At 33.8% G+C, this 21,234-nt stretch overlaps 2 protein-coding genes across 2 annotated transcripts; one reads left to right on the top strand and one right to left on the bottom strand.

The window, feature by feature from the left end:
* Window positions 1-173: 173 nt before the first annotated feature.
* LOC133174256 (low-density lipoprotein receptor-related protein 4-like) lies at window positions 174-15,057 on the bottom strand. The gene is made up of 15 exons (XM_061309337.1): window positions 14,789-15,057; window positions 13,978-14,131; window positions 11,804-11,975; window positions 10,526-10,676; window positions 8,831-8,933; window positions 6,763-6,904; window positions 5,861-6,091; window positions 5,359-5,530; window positions 5,109-5,239; window positions 4,558-4,714; window positions 4,310-4,422; window positions 2,091-2,216; window positions 1,758-1,919; window positions 1,496-1,625; window positions 174-449 (listed from the first exon to the last, which is right to left on the bottom strand). Exons 1-15 carry the CDS (start codon window positions 15,055-15,057, stop codon window positions 305-307), a joined length of 2,358 nt encoding a protein of 785 aa, XP_061165321.1. The 3' UTR covers window positions 174-304.
* Window positions 15,058-17,145: 2,088 nt separating this feature from the next.
* Window positions 17,146-20,016, top strand: LOC133174315 (agrin-like). The gene is made up of 3 exons (XM_061309405.1): window positions 17,146-17,289; window positions 18,191-18,424; window positions 19,650-20,016. Exons 1-3 carry the CDS (start codon window positions 17,192-17,194, stop codon window positions 19,795-19,797), a joined length of 480 nt encoding a protein of 159 aa, XP_061165389.1. The 5' UTR covers window positions 17,146-17,191; the 3' UTR covers window positions 19,798-20,016.
* The last annotated feature ends 1,218 nt before the right edge of the window (window positions 20,017-21,234 follow it).

Genomic DNA, 21,234 nt, shown 5'->3' with positions numbered 1-21,234 from the left:
ATTAATTCACCACACTGATAGATGACATATAACTTGATTCAAAAGTAACACAAATATTTGATGATTTATGAAACATGGATTTTTTAAAAATGATTTTTACACTCTCTTGTGCAGTAGCAAAACAGCATTTTTAACATTAACATATTTGTAACCAGTGCAACTTCTATAAAACATTTAAATTAAATTCATGTCACATCAGATGGAAAAACAAGGCCACCTTAAAGACCGCAATTTCTTGTTTTCTGGGCACTTCTCAAATTTAATTACTTGATCTCTCCAGGAGTTCAACAGTGGGATCTATTTTTCAGGTATTGGAATGGTTATTGGAGGGCACTTCCTCTATAATGACCCTTGACCCTTTCCTTGTTCCGTTAACACCGTTCCGGTTCACGTGTCCTCCGTTGATATAGTGAATGGCACCAGAATCGGGGGCTGGGGAATCACTGGCTCTGTGAATAATTTTAAAAAATTAAAGATCGTTTTCTACATAGAACCACTGCGCTGCTAAGCGTACGTTAACTCTTTGCAGAATTAGGGTCATACGCAATGTACCTTACCAATTAACGATTTCTCAAGATATTTTTAATTTAAATTCATAGTACCATCAGATGTTCTTACACAAAAAATCAGCATACAGCATAATTAAGCATTAATAAAGGTCCTTTAATTATTGGAACTCTTCAGTTATACAGGGAATGAGAAGTAAAGTTCAAAACAAAGTTCTCTTTTTTCCTTAAATCCTAAACAGTCTCAATTAAATTAGATAAAATATCATTCGGTACTTTATGGAGCGGGATACGACTCCTATTCATACGGGAAAAGAAATGGAAACTAAAAGATTACAAAAATAGATCATGTCTCGGACAGTGATTTTATCTGACATAAAATGTTCAAGGATCGTTATACTAATTATCCGATCGTAGAGGTGCTTGTTAGAAAAGTCTTATATAATCTTTATTGCCCAAGACATACATCTTATACTGGGTAGCATTGAGCAAATATAACAAACATCAAAAGACACCCCCTCAAGGACAAACTGAAAATTTCGGAGCTTGCCGACGAATGGAGACTCGCGAAGTCGTAATAGGAGCTTGGGAGTTGTCTATTCAGAGAATTAGAGAATTATCATTTTGCAGTCTTTCAATGTCAGTAGTATGTGCGAGATGGATAATTTGCTTACCAACTAAAAATCAAATATGTCGATTCTCTGCGTTAATAAAATATTTAAAATATTCTAAAGGTAAGAAGCATAATTCATGAACAAATAAATTAATTACGTTTTGACGTCTTGGACGTTGCACCGTCAACTACAATATAAGATTCATCTAAGAGGAAAATGTTATTTATAGAGATATTTCGTTGACATTTTTATATACATGTAGCATTCAAAAAATGTTAAAAATGATGCATACCAACACTTAACTTCATGATTTTAATGAAACAAAAAATATTAAAAATGTTGGCGTTTTTCTGGGACAACCGTCGTATTCGGTACCTTCGGCACAGGAATATTATGATGAGAACCAGCACAATAGTGACCGCTAGACTGGCCGCGACGATCCCTCCTGCAATCGCCCCGTCATTGGTCGGGTCTGTCATTGGGCGCTGAGTCGGCACCTCCACACCTCAATTAAAACGAAAGTTAAATTTAGTATGCTATTTTGCTATTTCTTGGAGTAAACTTTTTTCATAAACGATCATTTTTCAGTGTGAAAAAGCAAGAGCATGTATTTAATTTCGATTGTAGGAAATCTTACAAAGTTGATCCAGAGATGATATGTTCCATGTTCCTTGACATAAAATTGCCGACATCGTTGGCCGAAAGCCAGAATTACACGTGTACGTGCACTTAATACCAATGTATGGTGCACAATCCGGATTTACTTTTCCATTAGGAATAACTTCTGGACACTTAACAACTACAAAAGAAAACAATTGCATGTACATGTATTTACACACCTTTACCATTTCAGTCTATGAGAAATCATTACTTCTCAAAGAGATGCGTTAAGAGGTAATTATATATCAGTAAAAAAATTCTTTTTTTTAAGTATATGGATAAAAACTTTGGAATGAGTTTCCATGACTACCTCCTTCACAAGTTCGTTTATCTTTCTGAAGGTCCACACCATCTGGGCATGCGCATTTGCGACCTTTGGCTGTTGGTAAACAAAACGTGCTGCAGCGGCCATTAGAAACAGAACATACACTATGCACTGTGGAAAACATTTAAAATATGTACATTTTGCGAGAAATATAAACTAAACTTTAATCACATACACAACTTACTAGTGGTATTCAGTGTGCTGTTAAAACCATTGTTTCCAGGAGCTGATTATTTAAGCATTAAATCATTATTTTTTGAAAGATGTATAGCCTCATAATTGCAATGGTGTGTGCAAACAAACTGAGTAACGAGCATTAGTCTTTGTTCTTTAGTAAAAGTGTTTTTGTCATATACGTTTTCCAAAGATGTTCCCTAAGTCGATGCGAAATGCATGGAAATCAATTCCAAAGACTGCAATCGATCATCACTCGAAGTGGCATTTGAGCAGTTGAAAAAGAAACAGGTTGATGTTCTTTTTCAATCTCGGAACAATGCAATACTGCAACAAACTGGTAATCATGCCAGTTCAAAATGGCAGCGAATTTTAGTTTTACTATACTGAATTGTTAGAGATAGGCTACAAAGTTATGCAATTCCAATCAACTCATTCATTTACATTAAATTTTCAATTTCCAATGTATGTTTTTCTTCAGAAAATATAATAGGCATAGGGGTTACATTTCTGTAATGAAATATGGAGATAACGAACAGTTATCAAGCTCAAAAGTCCAATGAAAAACAATGCAAATCGGAAGCAGATCAATCACGGACCACGAAAAAGCAATAGAGATGGGATCAGGTGCCAGACAGAGATGGGATCAGGTGCCAGAGGAGTAAGCATCTTCTGTCGACGGTCACACCCGCCATGTGCTCATTGTCAGGATCGGGCAAATGGAAAATTCAGTGTTTAAAGAATTGCCTAATAACGTCAGTCAACATTCGATTAAATGATAGATTGTATTTGCTGGCAAGGTCATTGTATTGAACAATTAACTTGCGAAATGATGGCTTTAAACGAGACTGTTGATATCCTTGTTTCACCAACTTGTTTGTCAATAGCTTGCCTTGTTTTAGAAATTTACGTGGAACATGCTCTTGCGTATCGAATCAATTGGGAGATATAAACCCCATAAGCAGGTGATAAGGGTATACTGCTACTTATAAAAAGTAAAGGAAGTTGGTGAAAGAAAAGTTGAAATCATTATCGTAAAGTCTGGTCGGTAGGTTACCATTAAAGTCTTTTTCTAGTAAAATATTCAAATGTGAAACAGATGTGTCAGACTCTGTGGTATCTTTTATTTCAAGTTCATAGGCGTCGGAACCGGGGGGGGGGGGGGGGGGGCTTAGCCCCCTCCACTTTTTTTGGCAAAGATAGACATAATATAGGCATTGAAAATTGGAGCTTACCTTTTTTCGTTGGTTTAGCCCCCCCCCCCCCACACTTTCAATTAGCCACCCCACTTTCAATTTGCTTCCGACGCCTATAAAGTTCACTGGGATATATCGAGTTGATATATGAATGGAAGTAACTATTGTTAATTGATAATACATCGTCGATATATCTAAATAATTTATCTAAATAATTTAGATTTTCAGAAAAATTGTTAAAAATGTTAAATTTCAGGAATTCGACGATAGCCAAGTAAATTTAAAAGTGTCGCCAATTTGGCGACTTATGGAAAAATTTTAGGCACCAATCAAAAATTTTAGGCGCCATGGCGACTAAACTAGTCGCCAATTAGAGCCCTGAAATGTCGAGTTGAAGGACAACAAGCGTCTTTTTCTCATGTTTAAGTTTTTGAATAAATTCTGCTCCATATGAATACAAAAATAGGTCCTCTAAGAACGGCGCTCTATTTTATTACACTTCGGAATTCCGACAGATTGTTGGAAGACCTGATCTCCAAAAACTACATAGATATAATCAATTAGAAACTAAAGCATCGTTTTAACATCTACTTCAGAGTACTTGTGTGTACAATCATAATGTTTTTTTAACAAAATAATTTTGCAAATGATCAATAACAAGGTAAGTAAATTTTATTATAAACACATTAATTGCTTTTCTACCCTAACTTCAGGTATTTTTTATACAGCTGTACATCTCATGGTAGCAAAAACGTTTAAGCAAGTACATGCTACAACTTACGTGTTTTAATAAATCAGAAAATACTTAAGATTTGACAAAATTTTGCGCATTACCTGGTATTACTTCTTCTCCATATACTTGCAAAGACTGAAGTTTTCCAAACTCTGCAGAATAATTCATCCATGCTATCTCCTTAGCATTTGAAAGTGACGCTTTTGTTATTTTCCTGCAACGAAGGGGAGAAAAAATAAACATATATTTCGAGAATACAATTTTCATTCCTCCAAAAGCAAAGGCTTATAATGTTCTTATTGTGTTATACAATGTTTTCGAGTTTCACTGTTTTAAATATTTTACTTACTGGTCATCTAAGGCAGTGTAATAAATATGGTCTCCACTGATGTCGAAATGTCTGAACTTCTGTTTCCTGTCTTGGAGTAAAATACCCCTGTTTTTGCCGTCCAGATCACAATAATTTATTGTACCTAAATCCCCATCGGTCCAGTAGAGGAAATTATCTATTTTGTCAACACAAATATAAGCTCATTATACTGTCATACATATTTTTATCGATATTTTTAATTAATTCATTGTAAACATTCATTGAATTCAAGCAGATAGTAAAATTCGGTACATTATATAAATTTTCTCTCTCTCTCTCTCTCTCTTTTTTTTTTTTTTGATATAATTTATTTTGCTAAATATAAATCTGCATCGTTTCTTAAATACATCGCGTTGTAGATTTATATTTGGATAAAGAGGGAAGGTCGAACAGGACACCAATCAAGTACTTGCACTAAAACATATATTGCATGTACTTTTGAAACGGTATCTGTTCACCTTCAAGAAAAGCAAAATAACATAGAGATATGTGTAACTGAGCACTACAAGCTATAATAGTGAATTATTCACTTTTGTAATCCAGCGTCAAACTGTTCGGTTGTGAAATGTCTTTGTAAATGAGATTGATCATCGCTGACCCATCCATGTAGGATCTCCCTATATATGAAGCTGAGTAAACCAGGTCCGACCAAAACAAATACCTGAAATATTGAAAATGACTTTTTATATTTTCTTTTCGTTTCTAAAACATATGGTTTAACCATATGAGCTTTAATGTATTTCACAATGCTTATTCTGTGTAGAATGTGTAATCAGTTACCCTTTTTGTGGATGTATTGCTATGTTGTAGACAGAGGTTAATCCCGGTACTACCGTTTTTCTCTCCCTTGTTTCTATATTTAGTATTCCAATATAGGACTTGGTACTGACGGCTGAGTATATGAGATGACCAGTAGACGGGTCCATCACCAGGGCTTGAGGTTCAAATAGACCTATCATTGTAATAAATATCTAGTTGTTGTTGTGTTTTAATTTGACATTTAAGGACTATTTTAATATGATATCCAAGAGCTGCCTAAAATTTTAACCAAGTCTCTGACACCAAGAATTCAACCTATTTTAGAAACATCCAGTAATTGTTTCTGTTTAAAAAAAAATAAATAAGCGTTTTAGTTTTTAAAGACAAGATGTCATTATGAAAATAAGTTTTATTAAGCAGCGAAGGCAACATTTGGCCAACTTGCTATAGATATCTTTATCTGACAGAATCCTCTTTTACTTTCATCTATTGGTATTTGAATTAATTGGAAATTAAAATGTACCTGTATTAGTCAGAGCGACTGACTCACGACCTGACATCGACAATTGTCTAATCTCGCGGTACATCGCATCAGAGTAGATCAAATTGCGGTTGGGAGGGTGGAAGATTGCGTTCACTGGCCGAATTGTCTCATTTACGTCTATTGCAACAATATTAGCATCGGCCATTGACACTTGAAAAATGGTAGCGTGCGTAAAGTCAACAGTCAACACAAAGTCGCTCTGCAGTGGAACTAAAAGTACAAACTCATTAATTGTTAAGCGCTTGAAAACGTTTCAGTGTTGGATAATGTCATGTTCATGTTTCAGAAAATGAACATGAAGCACTGTTCTATATAACGTTATATTTATGAGAAATGAAAGTATTTATTTGAGACACATGAGCTCGAGGTATATATATCTGATTACCTTCTATTTTACCTTTTTTCCCTTCAAATTAAAATAGAAATTATCAAAAGTTAGTTACACTAAATGTACTAAACTAAATAAAGCTTCGAACTTACTCGTTTTACAAGTTTTTCGATCCTTCGTTAACCTATAACCTAGTCGACATTTGCATGTTCGGGTACCATTCAGTTTTGGGATACAAATATGTTCACAATCGCCATTACTCACATGACAGATATCTATGAAAAAAGTCATAACTTGATATTCAAAAATTATTGCAGTTATAACTGGTTGATAAGCAAGCATGTTCTCTAAACTAGACCTTTACATGCAGTCCCATATAGTAGCTTGTAGCTAGGTTGAAAAGTAAACGTTTTAGTAATTATGACATTAATGATTCTTTCAACACCGGAAAAAAAAAATTTCAGACGTCTTATGTTATCAAATATAGAAGTGATTTATACATTAGACAAAATTGCAAACGCACCATCACAGAAATTTCAAGTGTATTATTTACCTTTAGCAATTGGTTGTTCAGATTGATCGTAAACAATGGCATTAGTAAATAAATACGGCACATCTAAATGTCTGTGGATTCCTGGTGAATTAATGTTAGTTATGCGAACTTCGCCCTGGTTTTTCAATAGCAAGAGATAGTCCTAGAACAAAATATGAACAGTTAAAGGGACTTGGACAGATTTGACGTTAATATTATCTTAAAATTTACGGTATAATATCACGACTTACATGTTTCTATATCACTTCAGACCAATATATTACATTTGTATAAAAGAGCAATTAAAAACTTCATTTTTAAAACTACGAATTTCAGGACACGTTTGATTTACAGAAATCCTCGCACTTTCACGAAGTATAATCTCTTCATCACATTTGAAAACAAGATGTGTTTGTGAAACACTGATGCCCCCGTATGGCAGCTTATGGCGAAGGTTAAAGTTTCTCAAATGCAAGTCAAACTCCAGGTCAAGAAATCAAAAATGATGGTACCCAAAGAAAGGTCTTGTCTCAAGAAATATACCTGTGAAATATGAAAGCCCTAATGCAAACCGTTGAAAAGTGATGGCGAAGGTTAAAGTTTTTTTCAAAGTAAGTAAAAAGGCAAGGTCAAGGTCAAATGGTGCCCAAGGGAAGGTCTTGTCTCAAGTGATACACATGATCATGAAATGTAAAAGCCCTAGAACCAAACGTTCAAATGTTATGGCCAAGGTTTAAATTTTTCAAAAGTAGGTCAAACTCCAAGGTCAAGGTCAAAGGGTCAAAGTTGTTGGTATCTAAAGGAAGGACTTGTCACAAGAAATGCATATGTGAAGTATGAAAGACCTAACACCAACTGTTCAAAAGTTATGGCCAAGGTTAAAGTTTTTCAAAAGTGGGTCAAACTCCAAAGTCAAGGTCAAAGGGTCAAAGTTGTTGGTATATAAAGGAAGGTCTTGTCACAAGAAATGCATATGTGAAGTATGAAAACCCTAGCTTTAACTGTTCAAAAGTTATGGCCAAGGTTAAAATTTTTCAAAATTGAAGTAGGTCAAACTCCAAGGTCAAGGTCAAAAGGTCAAAGTTGTTGATATTCTAAGAAAGGTTTTGTCACAAGGAGTATACATATGAAGTATGAAAGACCTAGCACAAATTGTTCAAAAGTTATGGCCAAGGTTAAAGTTTTTTCAACAGTAGGTCAAACTCCAAGGTCAAGGTCAAAGGGTCAAAGACGTTGGTACCCAAAGGAAGGTCTTGTCACAAGAAATACACATGTGGAGTTTGAAAGCCTAAGCTCCAACCGTTCAAAAGTTATGGCCAAGGTTAAAGTCTCATAAAATTTTGCAAAAGTGGGTCAAACTCCAAGGTCAAAAGGTCAAATATGATGGTACCCAAAGAAAGGCCTTGTCTCAAGGAATACACATGTGAAATATGAAAGCCATAGCTCCAACCAATCAAAAGTTATGGGCAAGGTTAAAGTTTTTGCGGACAAACAGACAGCTCGACAGACAGACGGACGGACAGGGCAAAAACTATATGGCCCCGAATCTTCGATTACGGGGGCATAAAAAGTGGAAAATTTGTCGTGTATAAATAAAAAATATCAAAATTATAATCTAAAAAAAACTCAGAGAAAGAATGTTAGAAAGAAAAACAAACATACCAGCATTGTTATTTCATGTTCAGTGAAGTGTGCTGAGTTAGCAAATTGAACACACCCGGTAAAACGTAAACATTAACAATAACAGAGTTCGTGCCCATGTTTACAAATACAGATGTTTGACCTAACGTTATGAAAAATGTCGTTGTCATTGACTTTTAAGAACGTGCATATAGGTCCAAACTGAAGTTAATTTTTGAATAAAAATGGAAATTTGAAATGGTAAACAGAAACGATAATGCAACTGTGTCCAGGCCCCTTTAAAGACCCACAGTGGAATTATGAAGATCGTACAATACGATTGCTTACTATCTCTGCCTCATTTTGTGATGAAGTATTATACCAGTAAATTAAACATAAAGGAACACAATGCATGTAAATGCTAAGAATGGACATTTCACTTTAGAAAACAAATAACTTTGATATTTACCTTGTATTTTGTAAATGAAATGATGTTATATGAAGTATATAATTGTATCTCATTGGTTTCCAGATCCATGGAGTATACACCATCTATATCAACCCACCATAGCCTGTCAAACAAGGATACTTTTTCTAGCTTAAGATTAAATACGCATTCTTGAGATAAAAAGAAAAGAAAAAGACTTTTAAATTGTGAGTTTTGCTGTTGTAAAGTGCTAGAAGTAAGTAAAGATATATACAATTTTTACAAAATACCTATTATCTTTTATATCAATTGACAATCCGTTAGGGTTTTTAAGGTGCTTGGTATTTACAGCTATCCAGCGTTCCATTCCGTCATAAGATCCGGCCTCAATGATAAACGTTCCTACCACACCGCTGATCCAGTATAATGTTCTGTAGAGAAAATATTCTAGGAAAATATCAACCGTGTACAATTTTTCCAAGAAAGTTTAAAAATGATGTTTCCTTCTGTTGAACAGAAATGATACTGGTAAGTGTCGATGGTCTGTGTAATAAGTATAAGCAATGGCAACAATACAAAAGGAAAAGACGATACAAGACAGTTCTCTTAGGTGTGAAACCTGTAACAAAGCAGAGCAATATTTGAAATTTTTGTTTTGTTAAAATGAGGAAAATCTATTCAGAAAATTTCCAGACGGAAAATTTCACAAAACATGGACATAACTTTCAAGAAATTTTTCATTAATAGCTTTCTTCTTGGCCTATTGTGTTCAATTTTTGTATTCTTTTTTGACTTAAAAAGTATTTTTGTTTCCAATTCTAAATTGGACTATTGAAATAAATTGATTGTTTTTTCTTGTAATAGAATCCTAGTTGAAATATGAAATAATATTAAACAATACAAATCGGGAGCAAAGCAAACACGGACCTCAAAAAACCTCCGAGGTGAGATCAGAACCAATGGAAGAGTGAGCATCCCTGGTCGATCCGTCACATCCGCCGTGTGCTCCATGTCATGATGGGGAAAAACGGAAAATCCGTAGACAATTCAGTGTGTAAATAATGGCTTAACAATTAGTATTAGTAGACTTAATGATAGGTTGTATTTGCTAAAAAGGTCATAGTATCGACCATAAAACTTGCAAAATGATGACTTCAAACGAGACTATTCATATCCTTGTTTCATCAACTTGTTTGTCAACAGCTTGCCTCCTTTAAGATATTATTCATACATAAAGCATTCTCTTGCGTATCGAATCAACTGGGAGACAAAAACCCCATATGCAGGTGATAAGGGTATATTGCTACATAAGTAAGGGACGTTAACGATTGAAAAATTGAAGTCATCATGTTTATCATAAAGCTTTGTTGTTAGATTACCATTAAAGTTATTTTGCATTCTCATATCCAAATTCTATTCAATCAGATATTTTACTACTCTTAGGTATTCCGATTCTATCCATTTCTGATCCTATTCTAATGCCATCAAAATACTCCATTCAATCCTACCACACCCATTTAAAATAATTCTGCTTAGCTATTCCTCAGGTTTCATTCATCATATTTTATGTTCAAATATTCTTTTAATTTCAAGTTTCTGAAATAAAGACTATTCAGTACAAAATTCTTTTTTTTGGCACCAATATCTTCTAGTATTTCATTATCCCTGTCTTTGAAAACAAGTCAACCCTCAGGGTGTACTAAGTTCAACAGCACTCTGTGTTGATTAACTCTGTACCTGTTCAGGGGATTTATAGCAAGTGCAGATGGATGGTCAATGTTCTGAAAAACTGGCATCTCCATTGGAAACCTTTCATTTATAAACATAATCAGGCCTGTTTTCCTCTCTGCCCAGTAGATGTTATTGTTTAACCAATCCACACACAGGCCTTAGAATATAATGTTACATAAATTGTTACAAAGCAAATTTCATAATCAAGTAAAAAAAACCCATCAAAATAATGTTTTTAATCTATTAAAAAATCACGTGTTACATATGTTTATCCTCATTATTTTTTGGTTACATATAAACCATTATATCTCTGTAGCTAACAAAGACATCTATCCTTGGGTTGTTAAAAACCAGTAGTATATTATTCAATACTAAATACTCTAATTAGTAATATCACTCACCAGAAACCACAGAAACTGACAGCAGTTCTTTTATCAGCCCTGTGTTTATGTCCAACATCAATAGCTTCTCGTTATCACTTTCCTCAAAATAAATTTTATCATGACGTGTATCAACCGCAAAATGAGATATGGATTGGTTACTGTGTAATACACAGTTCACCTTTAATGGCAATCCGGTTAGTACAAGAACATCCACAAAGCAGATTGATGAAGAGTTCGATAACAAAAGAGATTTCTGGTGTAACATAGTATTTTCTAAAACAAACATAAAACATTTGTCAATAATTGTCCAATATATTGAGGGGTTTCCTAGTGGGTTAATAGATATTTCGTGTTTTGATAAAAATAAAGACCCATGAAATGAACAACACAATTTTAATGTTCAAATAGAGCATTTGTGAGGGTGGACAATGAAATGCTACAAAATATCTAAACAAAACCCTATTCACTTCCTGTGACGTCATACGTACGTGTACAGTTTATTCCATTCTCTGTCAGTGTGAGTCCGTCTGGACATAGACATTTGGCTACATCATCTCTGGGACCTACACAAATGAACTCGCAACCCTTTTCTTCACAAAGTTCTACAATGAGTGCAAAGTTTGGGTACATTTTTTTTTTTGCAAATGTTCAATGTCTTCAAAGTAAACACTTCCATCGATACGATCTTAATTATACAATGGATTTAACAAATTAAAAGATCACTCTTCATAAGTTCATAGTGGTGTACTAGCATTCAGTATGAAATGTTGGAATGCAAAGAATGCTTTTTTATGTTTAATGACAGTTGAAAGGCTTCTCTTTAAAATGAAAAAAAAAAACGTGAAATGTTGTGAATTTCCCAAAGAAATTGTTAATTTTACAATAAAACATTTTCAATTACGTGTTTCATTGCCTTGGTCCTTGTCTTTTATAAACCTCAGTGCCTGGGGGACCTTGTATTCGAACTTGCCATCCTTCGGCCATTGAAACAAATGTTGCCAGACAGTCTGTCCTGTTTGTTTATTTATGCATTCCACCAGGTAAGCAAACTGTATAGTAACACAAACGATGTTCTGAAAAAGTTAAACAACTGTATTGTAACACAAACGATGTCCTGAAATAGTTAAGCAAGTATGGTAACACAAATTATGTCCTGACAAAGTTAATCAACTTATGATAGCACAAACGATGTCCTGAAATAGTTAAGCAACTATATTGTAACACAAACGATGTCCTGAAATAGTTAATAGTTAAGCAACTGTATTGTAACACAAACGATGTCCTGAAAAAGTTAAACAAGAGTATGGTAACACAAACGATGTCCTGAAATAGTTAAGCAACTGTATGGTAACACAAACTATGTCCTGAAAAATTTAAGCAACTTTATGGTAACACAAACGATGTCCTGAAATAGTTAAGCAACTTTATGGTAACACAAACGATGTCCTGAAATAGTAAAGCAACTTTATGGTAACATAAACGATGTCCTGAAATAGTTAAGCAACTGTATGGTAACACAGTTGAAATCTTGGAAAAGTTAAGCAAGTCTATGATAACACAAACGATGTCCTGAAAAAGTTAAGCAACAGTATGGTAACGTATGGTAACACGGCTGAAGTCTTGGGACATAAAAGATACTGTATGGTAACAGAAGGATATTCTGAAATGCAATCAATTGCAAACTGTATGCCAACAAAACAATAAAGCAGCAAACTATATGCTAACAGATAAAAGGTCCTTAAAACACGGTAAGAAACTGTATATGGTAATATACAAAGATTGCCTGAAAAACAAAATAAGAAGTTATGATAACATGCAGAATGTCCTGAAGAAAAAAGGAAGCAACTGTATGCTTAAAACATGAGGTAGGCAAACTGCTCTGGCAAAACTGACATAGAGAAGTAGATTAGCAACTGAATGGTAATACAAAGGAGGTCTTTGGTAGAGCCTTTACTTTGTGCAGTATAATGGTCAATCAGGTCTACAGACGACTATTCGTCTAATCAGCATATACTTTCATTATCTTTAAAATATGCCTTCGGAGAGATTTTCTTTGGAGAACTGGTATAATGAAATATTGATGTGTTTGGGGAAATCGTGCGAATTTAATTACATTCAACGAGGAATTTTTATAAAAGGCCACTTCTCGATCAAAATATGGTCACAAAGATCTACAGTTCTCTACAGAACAATAATTTATTGTGCGTAATAAGATTACGTAGGAAATGTCTACATAATTTTAAGCCCTCTTTCTTGTTTCATTGACCGTTCACGGTAGCTCAGTCGGTAGAGCGCTCGCTCCGTGATCGGGAGGTCGTGAGTTCGAATCTCGGCCGCGACAGACCTAAGTCGATAAAAAATAGGTAGCAACTGTTCCTTCGCCATGCGCTCGGCACTTTGAAGTGAAAGTTGCGGGTCCTTCGGATGAGACCTTAAAAACCGAGGCCCCGTGTCACGGCAGGCGTTGGCACGATAAAGATCCCTCACTGCTCAATGGCCCTGAGTGCCGAGTAAAGGTCAAAATTTGAAGCCCTTCACCGGTATATGGTGACGTCTCTATATGAGTGAAAGATTCTCGAATGGGACGTAAAACAATATACAATCAATCAATCAATCTTGTTTCATTGTGAGATGGGTAAAAAATAGTCTAAACATCGGGTGCAAATCCCAATAGAGATGGTATGATTTTCCATCTCATGAATGTTTCCGTTATATTTCCGCATGAAATACAGTTCGTTTGAAGTTTTCTCAGGATTTCATACCTTTGTAAGCAAGTGCTGTAACGGCTATACCAGAATACTTAATAACAGATCCCAAAAAGCCGATTTCCTATTTCCGTCCTTGATTTGAAATCTTATCAATCAATTTATTACTTTGATAAATATTGATAGCTTGGGTTCATTCAATCGTTCAATATCTCATCATACTATTCAGTCCTTTTCTTAATTTTCAAATTTGTCTTTTTGTATTCTGTTTTGGTGGTGGTGGTGGGTCTAAGTTCAATTGAAATTATAAAGACCTCTCCCGTTTTCTCTCCTTTAAGGTCGTTTTAGATATCCTTCATCAATGACTTACTTGGTACAATGTAAGACCACTCATGGACATCAGTAAAGACGGAGATCTCTTCAACACTCTCCTGTCTGACCCGTCATATCCACACGTCTCCAGAGTTTCTCTTCCAATATCCAACCAAAAGATCCGCCTCTCTGTTTCATCTACGACAATATCAGTGACCAATAAAAGACCAGATTGCAACAGACTCTGGTCGCTCCCAGAAAGGGACGACTTCCATATGGCAGATCCCCCGCCATGTTCTGCAGACCAGAAGAGAAACCTTTGAATATAATTATTAATATCTTTAATGCATTTAATGCAGTGCCTTTGATTATATTAAGGAAGATCTAACCACTGCTAGGAGCAATAACTCTGACTTTATATATTATGAAACTTCAACAATGATTTGTCTTAAAATTTTCCTAGAATGATGTGATATATTTGTTCTAATTCGTTTTATCTGCATCATTGAATACTGTTCGTTATCTCCATTTTTCATTATAACCCCCCCCCCCCCAACCCCGGTTTCATATAAAAATAACCAATGTAATTATATTCGTATCCTCTTATTCCAGTCTTGGTGATCGGATGCATCTGTTAAATCGCCATTTTTATTATAAAGTGCATATTCTTTGAAAACAAATAAAGGTTATTTTCGCCAAAATAGGCGGGGAAATCATTACATTCTTATCATTTATTCATAGGCCATATATTTTAACTTCGAAACTATAGAACTGTTCCATTAGGGATTAGAGCTGAAATTCCATTTTAATCTTGATGGAGTATAAATAATACTACATTGATATACTAATTTATTTTCCGATGAACTCACCCATTAAGTGGATCAACAGCGATGGATTTCGGTGAAAGTAGACCATCTACCACCGTTTTCCTGTTTGAACCACCGACACCCTTAATTGGTTGTACAGTAATCCAGTTGTATGATGGATCCAAATGATAAATATTCTTTGATAGCCAGTCCACCGCTATTTTTGACGATGGTGATGAAAATGTGTTAATTACATTTTTAGTGAGTTTATCTGCTTGAACATTGTCAGAAAAGTTTTTTATAATGTACAAATTGGATGAAATATCGTTCATGAAGAGTGACTGATCATACGGATCGTATTTCAGCTCGTTGATATTTGTAATGTTTGAAAAACTGATTGGCAGTGAATGGTCTTTATTGGTAGACGTTTGAAGTGGAGCACGTATGTATACAAGATGACCATTGTCCGACCTGTCTGGGGCTAGGGATACGATAAGAGCATCCTCACATGTCCCGATTCCTGAAAATGTAAAAGTCATCAAGAATTTCTAACATAATATGCATGTAAATATATATCTACAACAAAAATCTTCATTTATAAATTGTAATCCATGTTTGGATTATTTTCTGAGCGTACACGTACATGTGCTAATTCTACTATTTTGGATAGTAGTGTGTAACAACCCCCTCAATGAGAAAAAGAAGCCACCACCCCCTCCTCCAATATGAAAACCAAAAATGGATATTTGTAAATATACAAAATAAAGTAAAGTTCAATGAAGAAAAAAATCAAACTGAATTTAAATGTTTTACTTCAGTCCTTCAACACATCAAATACATTTTTTCTGAATACGTATAACACTGACCTAAAGAAATACTCTTTTGCTAAGGTTTATCATATGAATGAGATAAAGAGAACCAGTCTGTAAAATAAATAAATAAATAAATTAATTAAAAATAAAAATGTTAATCTTACCTTGGTTAACAGAAAGAACTATTATAAAAGTAACAAACATTTCCACAATGGTACTAAAATAAAATCATATTAGAAGACAGTACATTCACGATAGAATCGGTGGCAATGTACATAACTGACCACAATTATTCATGTAACCATAAAATCTTTGTTATTACTTACTTCTATTTAAAGTTAATGGTTTGATGCTGATAATGTCAATTTTCGCTAAAAGCATGTCATAAAATTATCTGTATACCCGAACGATTGTGTGTAAGATATATGTTTCATTACGATGACAAATGCTATAAAATTTAATTGATCGAGATATATAGTTTGATTGTTAGATATACTCAGTGAATATCTATTCGGCATTGTTTGATACACTCATGTACAAAGATTATTGAAACAATGGAACAATACACTTAAAAATTCTATCATAATTCTGGAATTCAATCTTAAAGATTAACCCCCTTTACTAATTTACACAATGAAAGTAATGTAATGATTTTATAAAATGAATTTTGTTTATATTTTATGTTATGCACAGTTACATGTTTATATTTTATGTAATGCACAGACTTTGCATGTTCTTGTTGGTACATGTATTAAGGGATAAATAATCTTTTTTTTCACTTTTGAAACATGAGTTTTATTTTGGAGAACAAATCAAAAATTGTTTTGTGCTTTTCAAAGTAAGATTTAATACCTATGTTTTATTTGTATAGGACTGACAATCGACGATAGCAAGTCATGGGAAAACAAATAATGTTGGAGTCATTTGATCTCACGCAAACTCCTTAAATCTGTTGAAAATAAAATACGATCTCTAATCAACTGGTGCTTATAGTGGGAAACAATCACATCTAACTTTTATCTTTTCTGGAAGAAGTTGAGGATATCAGACATGTTCTCTAGAGAAGGTAAATGATTTTAAGCTTAATTCTAAGATAACTGAAAAATCAACCTAGCAGATAAATTTATTACCTACCGTAAAAATAATTTACATAGTGGTCAAATTGTTGTAAAATTGCATTTTTCTTAAAAAGGTACATAAAGAATGCACAGATGAGGATAGTTTCTCTCGTTGAGAATCATGCATTTAAAGTTGATGTCTACGTGTACAAAAATTTCTTTAACCAATACTTTACGAAGTTTCAAATTCTGAAAATACAGAATAAAAAGTAATAATTTGGGCATACACTTTTTATTATTGGTTTTTATTTTGATCGTAGAAATTTGAAATATTGGAAACCAAACCTTCTTACAAAATATCATTCCTCAAGACAATCAAATGTAGATCTTTTGAATTTTTTTTTTTTTTTTTTTTTTTTTTTTACATTTCCTTCCAAAACATAATAGAACACTTCCTACAACTAATGCTCTCTAAATACTAGTAACCTAATTGAAATTCATGGTTCTTGATTTTTTTCTTTCCACTAGACTTGCTGGTTGTCTTTGCGCTGTCTTTGGTGGGAAATTCTGTTGGACTATTAGCAGACACTACCGACATGTGTGATATTCTCCGAGTCATTGATTGCAATCATCATTACCATTCCAGCGGAGACGAGACACTGTGTTGTACAGACGGACACACTTACAGTAACAAGTACACATATTATAGATAAAATACATGAAGTATTAATATGGGAAATTAGATATCAGCACTTGATATTTTATTCTGACTTCAAGATATAAACTTTCAATAAAATTCAGCCATCATAAAAAAGTTATACTAGTTATTTTTTTAAGTTAAAAGAAGGAAAGAAAGAAAAACTTCTTGTGATCTATAGTTTTAGAAAAATGGAGGGAAAAAAGTTGCAAAAATAAACAAACTGTTATTATCCTGGCACGATTCTAATGCGCAGAATATGGAATTCTACTTTTCTTGGGCTTATAAACACATAGGTGTAAAGACACTAGAACCACGGTCTTCTTTATCATATCAAGAGTAAAGTGGACTAGATTCACCCCAATCTCATTCCTTTAAACCTCTGACCAATAAATACCAAATTGAAGAACGGGTATTTTTTGATTTAGATACTGGAATCTTGTGCCCTAACAAGAACATGGTCTATACTGTGATTAGTGATGACTGATTTATGGGATTTTGTTTTATCTACAAGTCGAATAAATCTTCAGTGTAGTTTTCCAGAGAAAAAGAAAGTTACAAGAATATTTAAAGTGTTACTTTTTCTTAAAACAACAAAACCATGAAAAATGTAAGAAATTTGCCTACTATAAATGATATATATTCATAATGTAAAAACAAAACACAACAATGTAATGAGGTGTACCTCTGTTTTTGTATTATTTTAAATAAATATATTTTTTAAAAAAGTAACTGTTTTCCCCTCAGTAGATATCCTCCCTTCCGTTTCTTTCTTTAGAAAATAACATATGCTTAATTTATTTGAAAAATATTTAATATGTGTGATAACGTATTTTTTCCCCAAAGGAGATGAGAGTTTTTCAATTCAGTCACTAAACACAAACCTTTTTTCCGATAGGTGTTTGTACGTACAGGCTAAATGTGATAACGTGAGATTGGAACCCATGCATAGCGGGCCTTGTACCGAGGCGGACAAAAAACCCCGCGGTGATAATATGACGACGGACAGTCCAGCTGTTGTTCCAACTTCGGACAACTTCACCATCACCCCAGAATTCTGTGCAGATACCCGTCCCTGCCCAATCAACCTCAATCCAATATGTGGAAACAACCATATATTTTACGTGAACTTGTAAGTACAAATCATTGTAGGGGTCAGACGGTTCGATCACCCGGTGGCCAAGATAGCTCAGTTAGTAGAACAGAGGGATCCGGGTTTGAATCCTCGTCTGGTCCATCGCATTTTCTCTATTCCGGGTACATTATTTGTTCCAACTTGTCGGGGGAAAGTGTCGGCAATACTGACACTCGAACCCAGGTCATTCCTCTAACTGTGGGTGCTCAAATACTCGGCTACCGGGTCGACGTCCCAATCTTCTTAGCACTTTAAAATATCCGGCATTGTGAATGTTTTGGGAAGATTTATTCCAGCAATATATATTGTAGCTCTTATCAGTTATGTATTTAATTATGACCTGTAAACGTTGCAAATCGTATACAAATGTTGTGGTGCATGTGATAATACACTCTAACAAATCCAAAAAAAATTGATATTCTTGTGATATATACTTTGAAATCACGAATTTTCGTGGGATCGAGTTTAATTTTCGTTGTTTTTTGAGGTACGAAGAGACCCACTAATTTATGTTCATCGCCAAATGTAATTTTTCACAGATATTACTACTCAACAATTCTTCACCCATGAAATCAAATCCTCATTAACTCATATTTTTTCCTCAAACCGCAAGAAAATATGTGACTTTACAGTATTCGAAATGTTGTTATTCGTATTTATAACCTTGATTCATAAATGTCTTTTCAAATTTAATCTTTATTATAATAATGACTATATTTGAAACGATTTACATGCAAAATCGTGTGATTTATATTCGATAATCACGTGATGTTATGCAAAATCTAAAAAATAACCTTAATTCATAAACATCTTTTCAAATATCATCGTTATTATAATAATAACTATATTTGAAACGATTTTCGCATACAAATAACAAGTTTATTGATATGAATTACAATTATCGAATGTTAATCATAAGAATTAGAATATGAATCTCAATTTCCCGATGTCTTCGTCTTCTTCATCACGATCTTCTAATCTAAAACATAAATACAACTCAAGAATATAAATGACCACTTTTTGAAATAAAATCACTTTTTTTAAAAATCGATCGCAATTTTCTGCATATAAATCACAAGATTTACATGATTATGTTGTAACGTTTTGCACGTCAATGTTACTTTAAGTAAAGAAGTAACTCTTTATGTATTCATAATTCGATCCATATTGCACAATGATTGTAATGGTTTCCTCTTTAAAAAATGTATTTTGTATATTTCAGGTGCGATTTCAACAAAGCTAAGTGTAAAGACTCCAGTCTACAGAGGATACAACTGAGCGACTGCAAGAGCACGAGCTCTCCGCCATCTTTTCTCTATAAGTACAGGAATTTACGCAAGCGCAAACAAAGAAAAGGCAACAGGGAATAGCTAAGCTCATTTATAAACATAGTTAATATTAAAAAAAATCATCAAGTAAAAATATTTATGGAGAAAAGGAATAATATTTTCAGATTTTGTATTTTTGTGATTCCAACGCCCCAGGGAAAATGATTAAGACATTAGTTATTTAATCGCAGGAAATCTAATCAAATGTAATAAATTCTCCCCGCCGCAAGATATGTGACATCACAGCAGACTTGACGAAAAAATAGCTCATTCCATATAAATAACTTAATTATAGCTTGGCTATTTAGATTACTATTTGAGAAATAGAAAACATCGTTCTTCTTGCAATTAATGTTTTGTTTGTTTTTAAAAATAAAATGTTGTTATCGTAACTCGTGTTTCATTTTATGTTTTGTTTTGTTTTTAAAATTTTCATTGTGTTTCATGTCAGCTTTACATAAAGTTTTGAAAACACAGCATCATTTATTCAATTTTTGTTTTTTATGAATTCCATACTAAATGTATTTCAGTTGACTTTTGTTTTGCTTACGATTGAAACAATAATACACGAAACATTCGTCAAAAATTCAGGATAAGCAATAGAAGGGAAATTTCATGAGAAACAAACTGCATATGCCCCGCCGATATGAAGACATGCATAACCGGTATTAAATCACAACGAGAGACTTTCAAATGTAGGACAACTAACACACCACCGTAGAGAAATGCACAACTTTTCAAGATGTATCTTTGAAAGACATGAAAATGAAGGAGATCGTTGTGGAGGAATTGTGGTGGTGGGGTGGGGGTAGTGGGGGTATACTGCAATCTTAACATAGAATTAAAAAGTAAATTCAGAGCCAGGAATTAAGAAATAGAACACCTAACAAATCTGAACACGAACATCACAAAATAATATGGATCGTCTTTAATCTAGAATGACCGTGAGTATAGTTAGTTATCTCTTTATGAGGGTCACGCTTTCTCGAGACTTACATATCATGCTTGACGTCAAAGACAATGTCAACTGTGCTTATTTCATTATCGTGGTTATTTTACAGTATGTTAATCAATCATTTTATTATGATTGTCTCCTTTTTTCAAGGTAAGGCTCAACGGATTTTTATCATGAAAATTACACGAAATTCGGAAAGAAGAGACAAGATTGCTCGTGATTACGAGGTGTATGTATGTGAATGTATTGGGTCTGTTGTTATCACTAACGCCTAATCATTTTAAGTACTCACGCGAAAAGAGATCTTGCATGTGATGGATTTTTTTTAAACAATATATTGCGCATGCCTACCATGTTTTAAAGGAAGTCAACGTTTAAAAAAACAACATTTGTTATAGATTGCCTCGTCTTTCTCATTTTCTAGAATTACCCAAGTAGACTTTTCCTTTTTCCATTCCATTTTATTTTGTCTTACAGTCATAGTTTTACTTCTAATATTTCATTTTGGTTGTCATAGTTAAGTT

The sequence above is a fragment of the Saccostrea echinata genome, unplaced genomic scaffold (genome assembly GCF_033153115.1).
Source record: "Saccostrea echinata isolate AGI-Se365-2 ecotype Australia unplaced genomic scaffold, CSIRO_AGI_Sech_v1 ptg000057l, whole genome shotgun sequence".
Lineage (NCBI taxonomy): Eukaryota > Metazoa > Mollusca > Bivalvia > Ostreida > Ostreidae > Saccostrea > Saccostrea echinata.
Note: the sequence above shows the minus strand (reverse complement) of the source record. Positions and strands in the feature narration are given on the sequence as shown.

Bases quoted from the DNA above. Each gene is read 5' to 3' on its own strand.
- LOC133174256 (XM_061309337.1), bottom strand. From the start codon at position 15,057: ATGAACGATATTTCATCCAATTTGTACATTATAAAAAACTTTTCTGAC. The intron at 6,905-8,830 runs GTAAATATCAAA...ATTTTGTTCTAG, and splicing joins TTTCATTTACAAAATACAAG to GACTATCTCTTGCTATTGAA. The intron at 4,715-5,108 runs GTGAATAATTCA...TTGACAAAATAG, and splicing joins TTTGACGCTGGATTACAAAA to ATAATTTCCTCTACTGGACC.
- LOC133174315 (XM_061309405.1), top strand. From the start codon at position 17,192: ATGTGTGATATTCTCCGAGTCATTGATTGCAATCATCATTACCATTCC. The intron at 17,290-18,190 runs GTACACATATTA...TTTTTCCGATAG, and splicing joins GGACACACTTACAGTAACAA to GTGTTTGTACGTACAGGCTA. The intron at 18,425-19,649 runs GTAAGTACAAAT...TGTATATTTCAG, and splicing joins CATATATTTTACGTGAACTT to GTGCGATTTCAACAAAGCTA.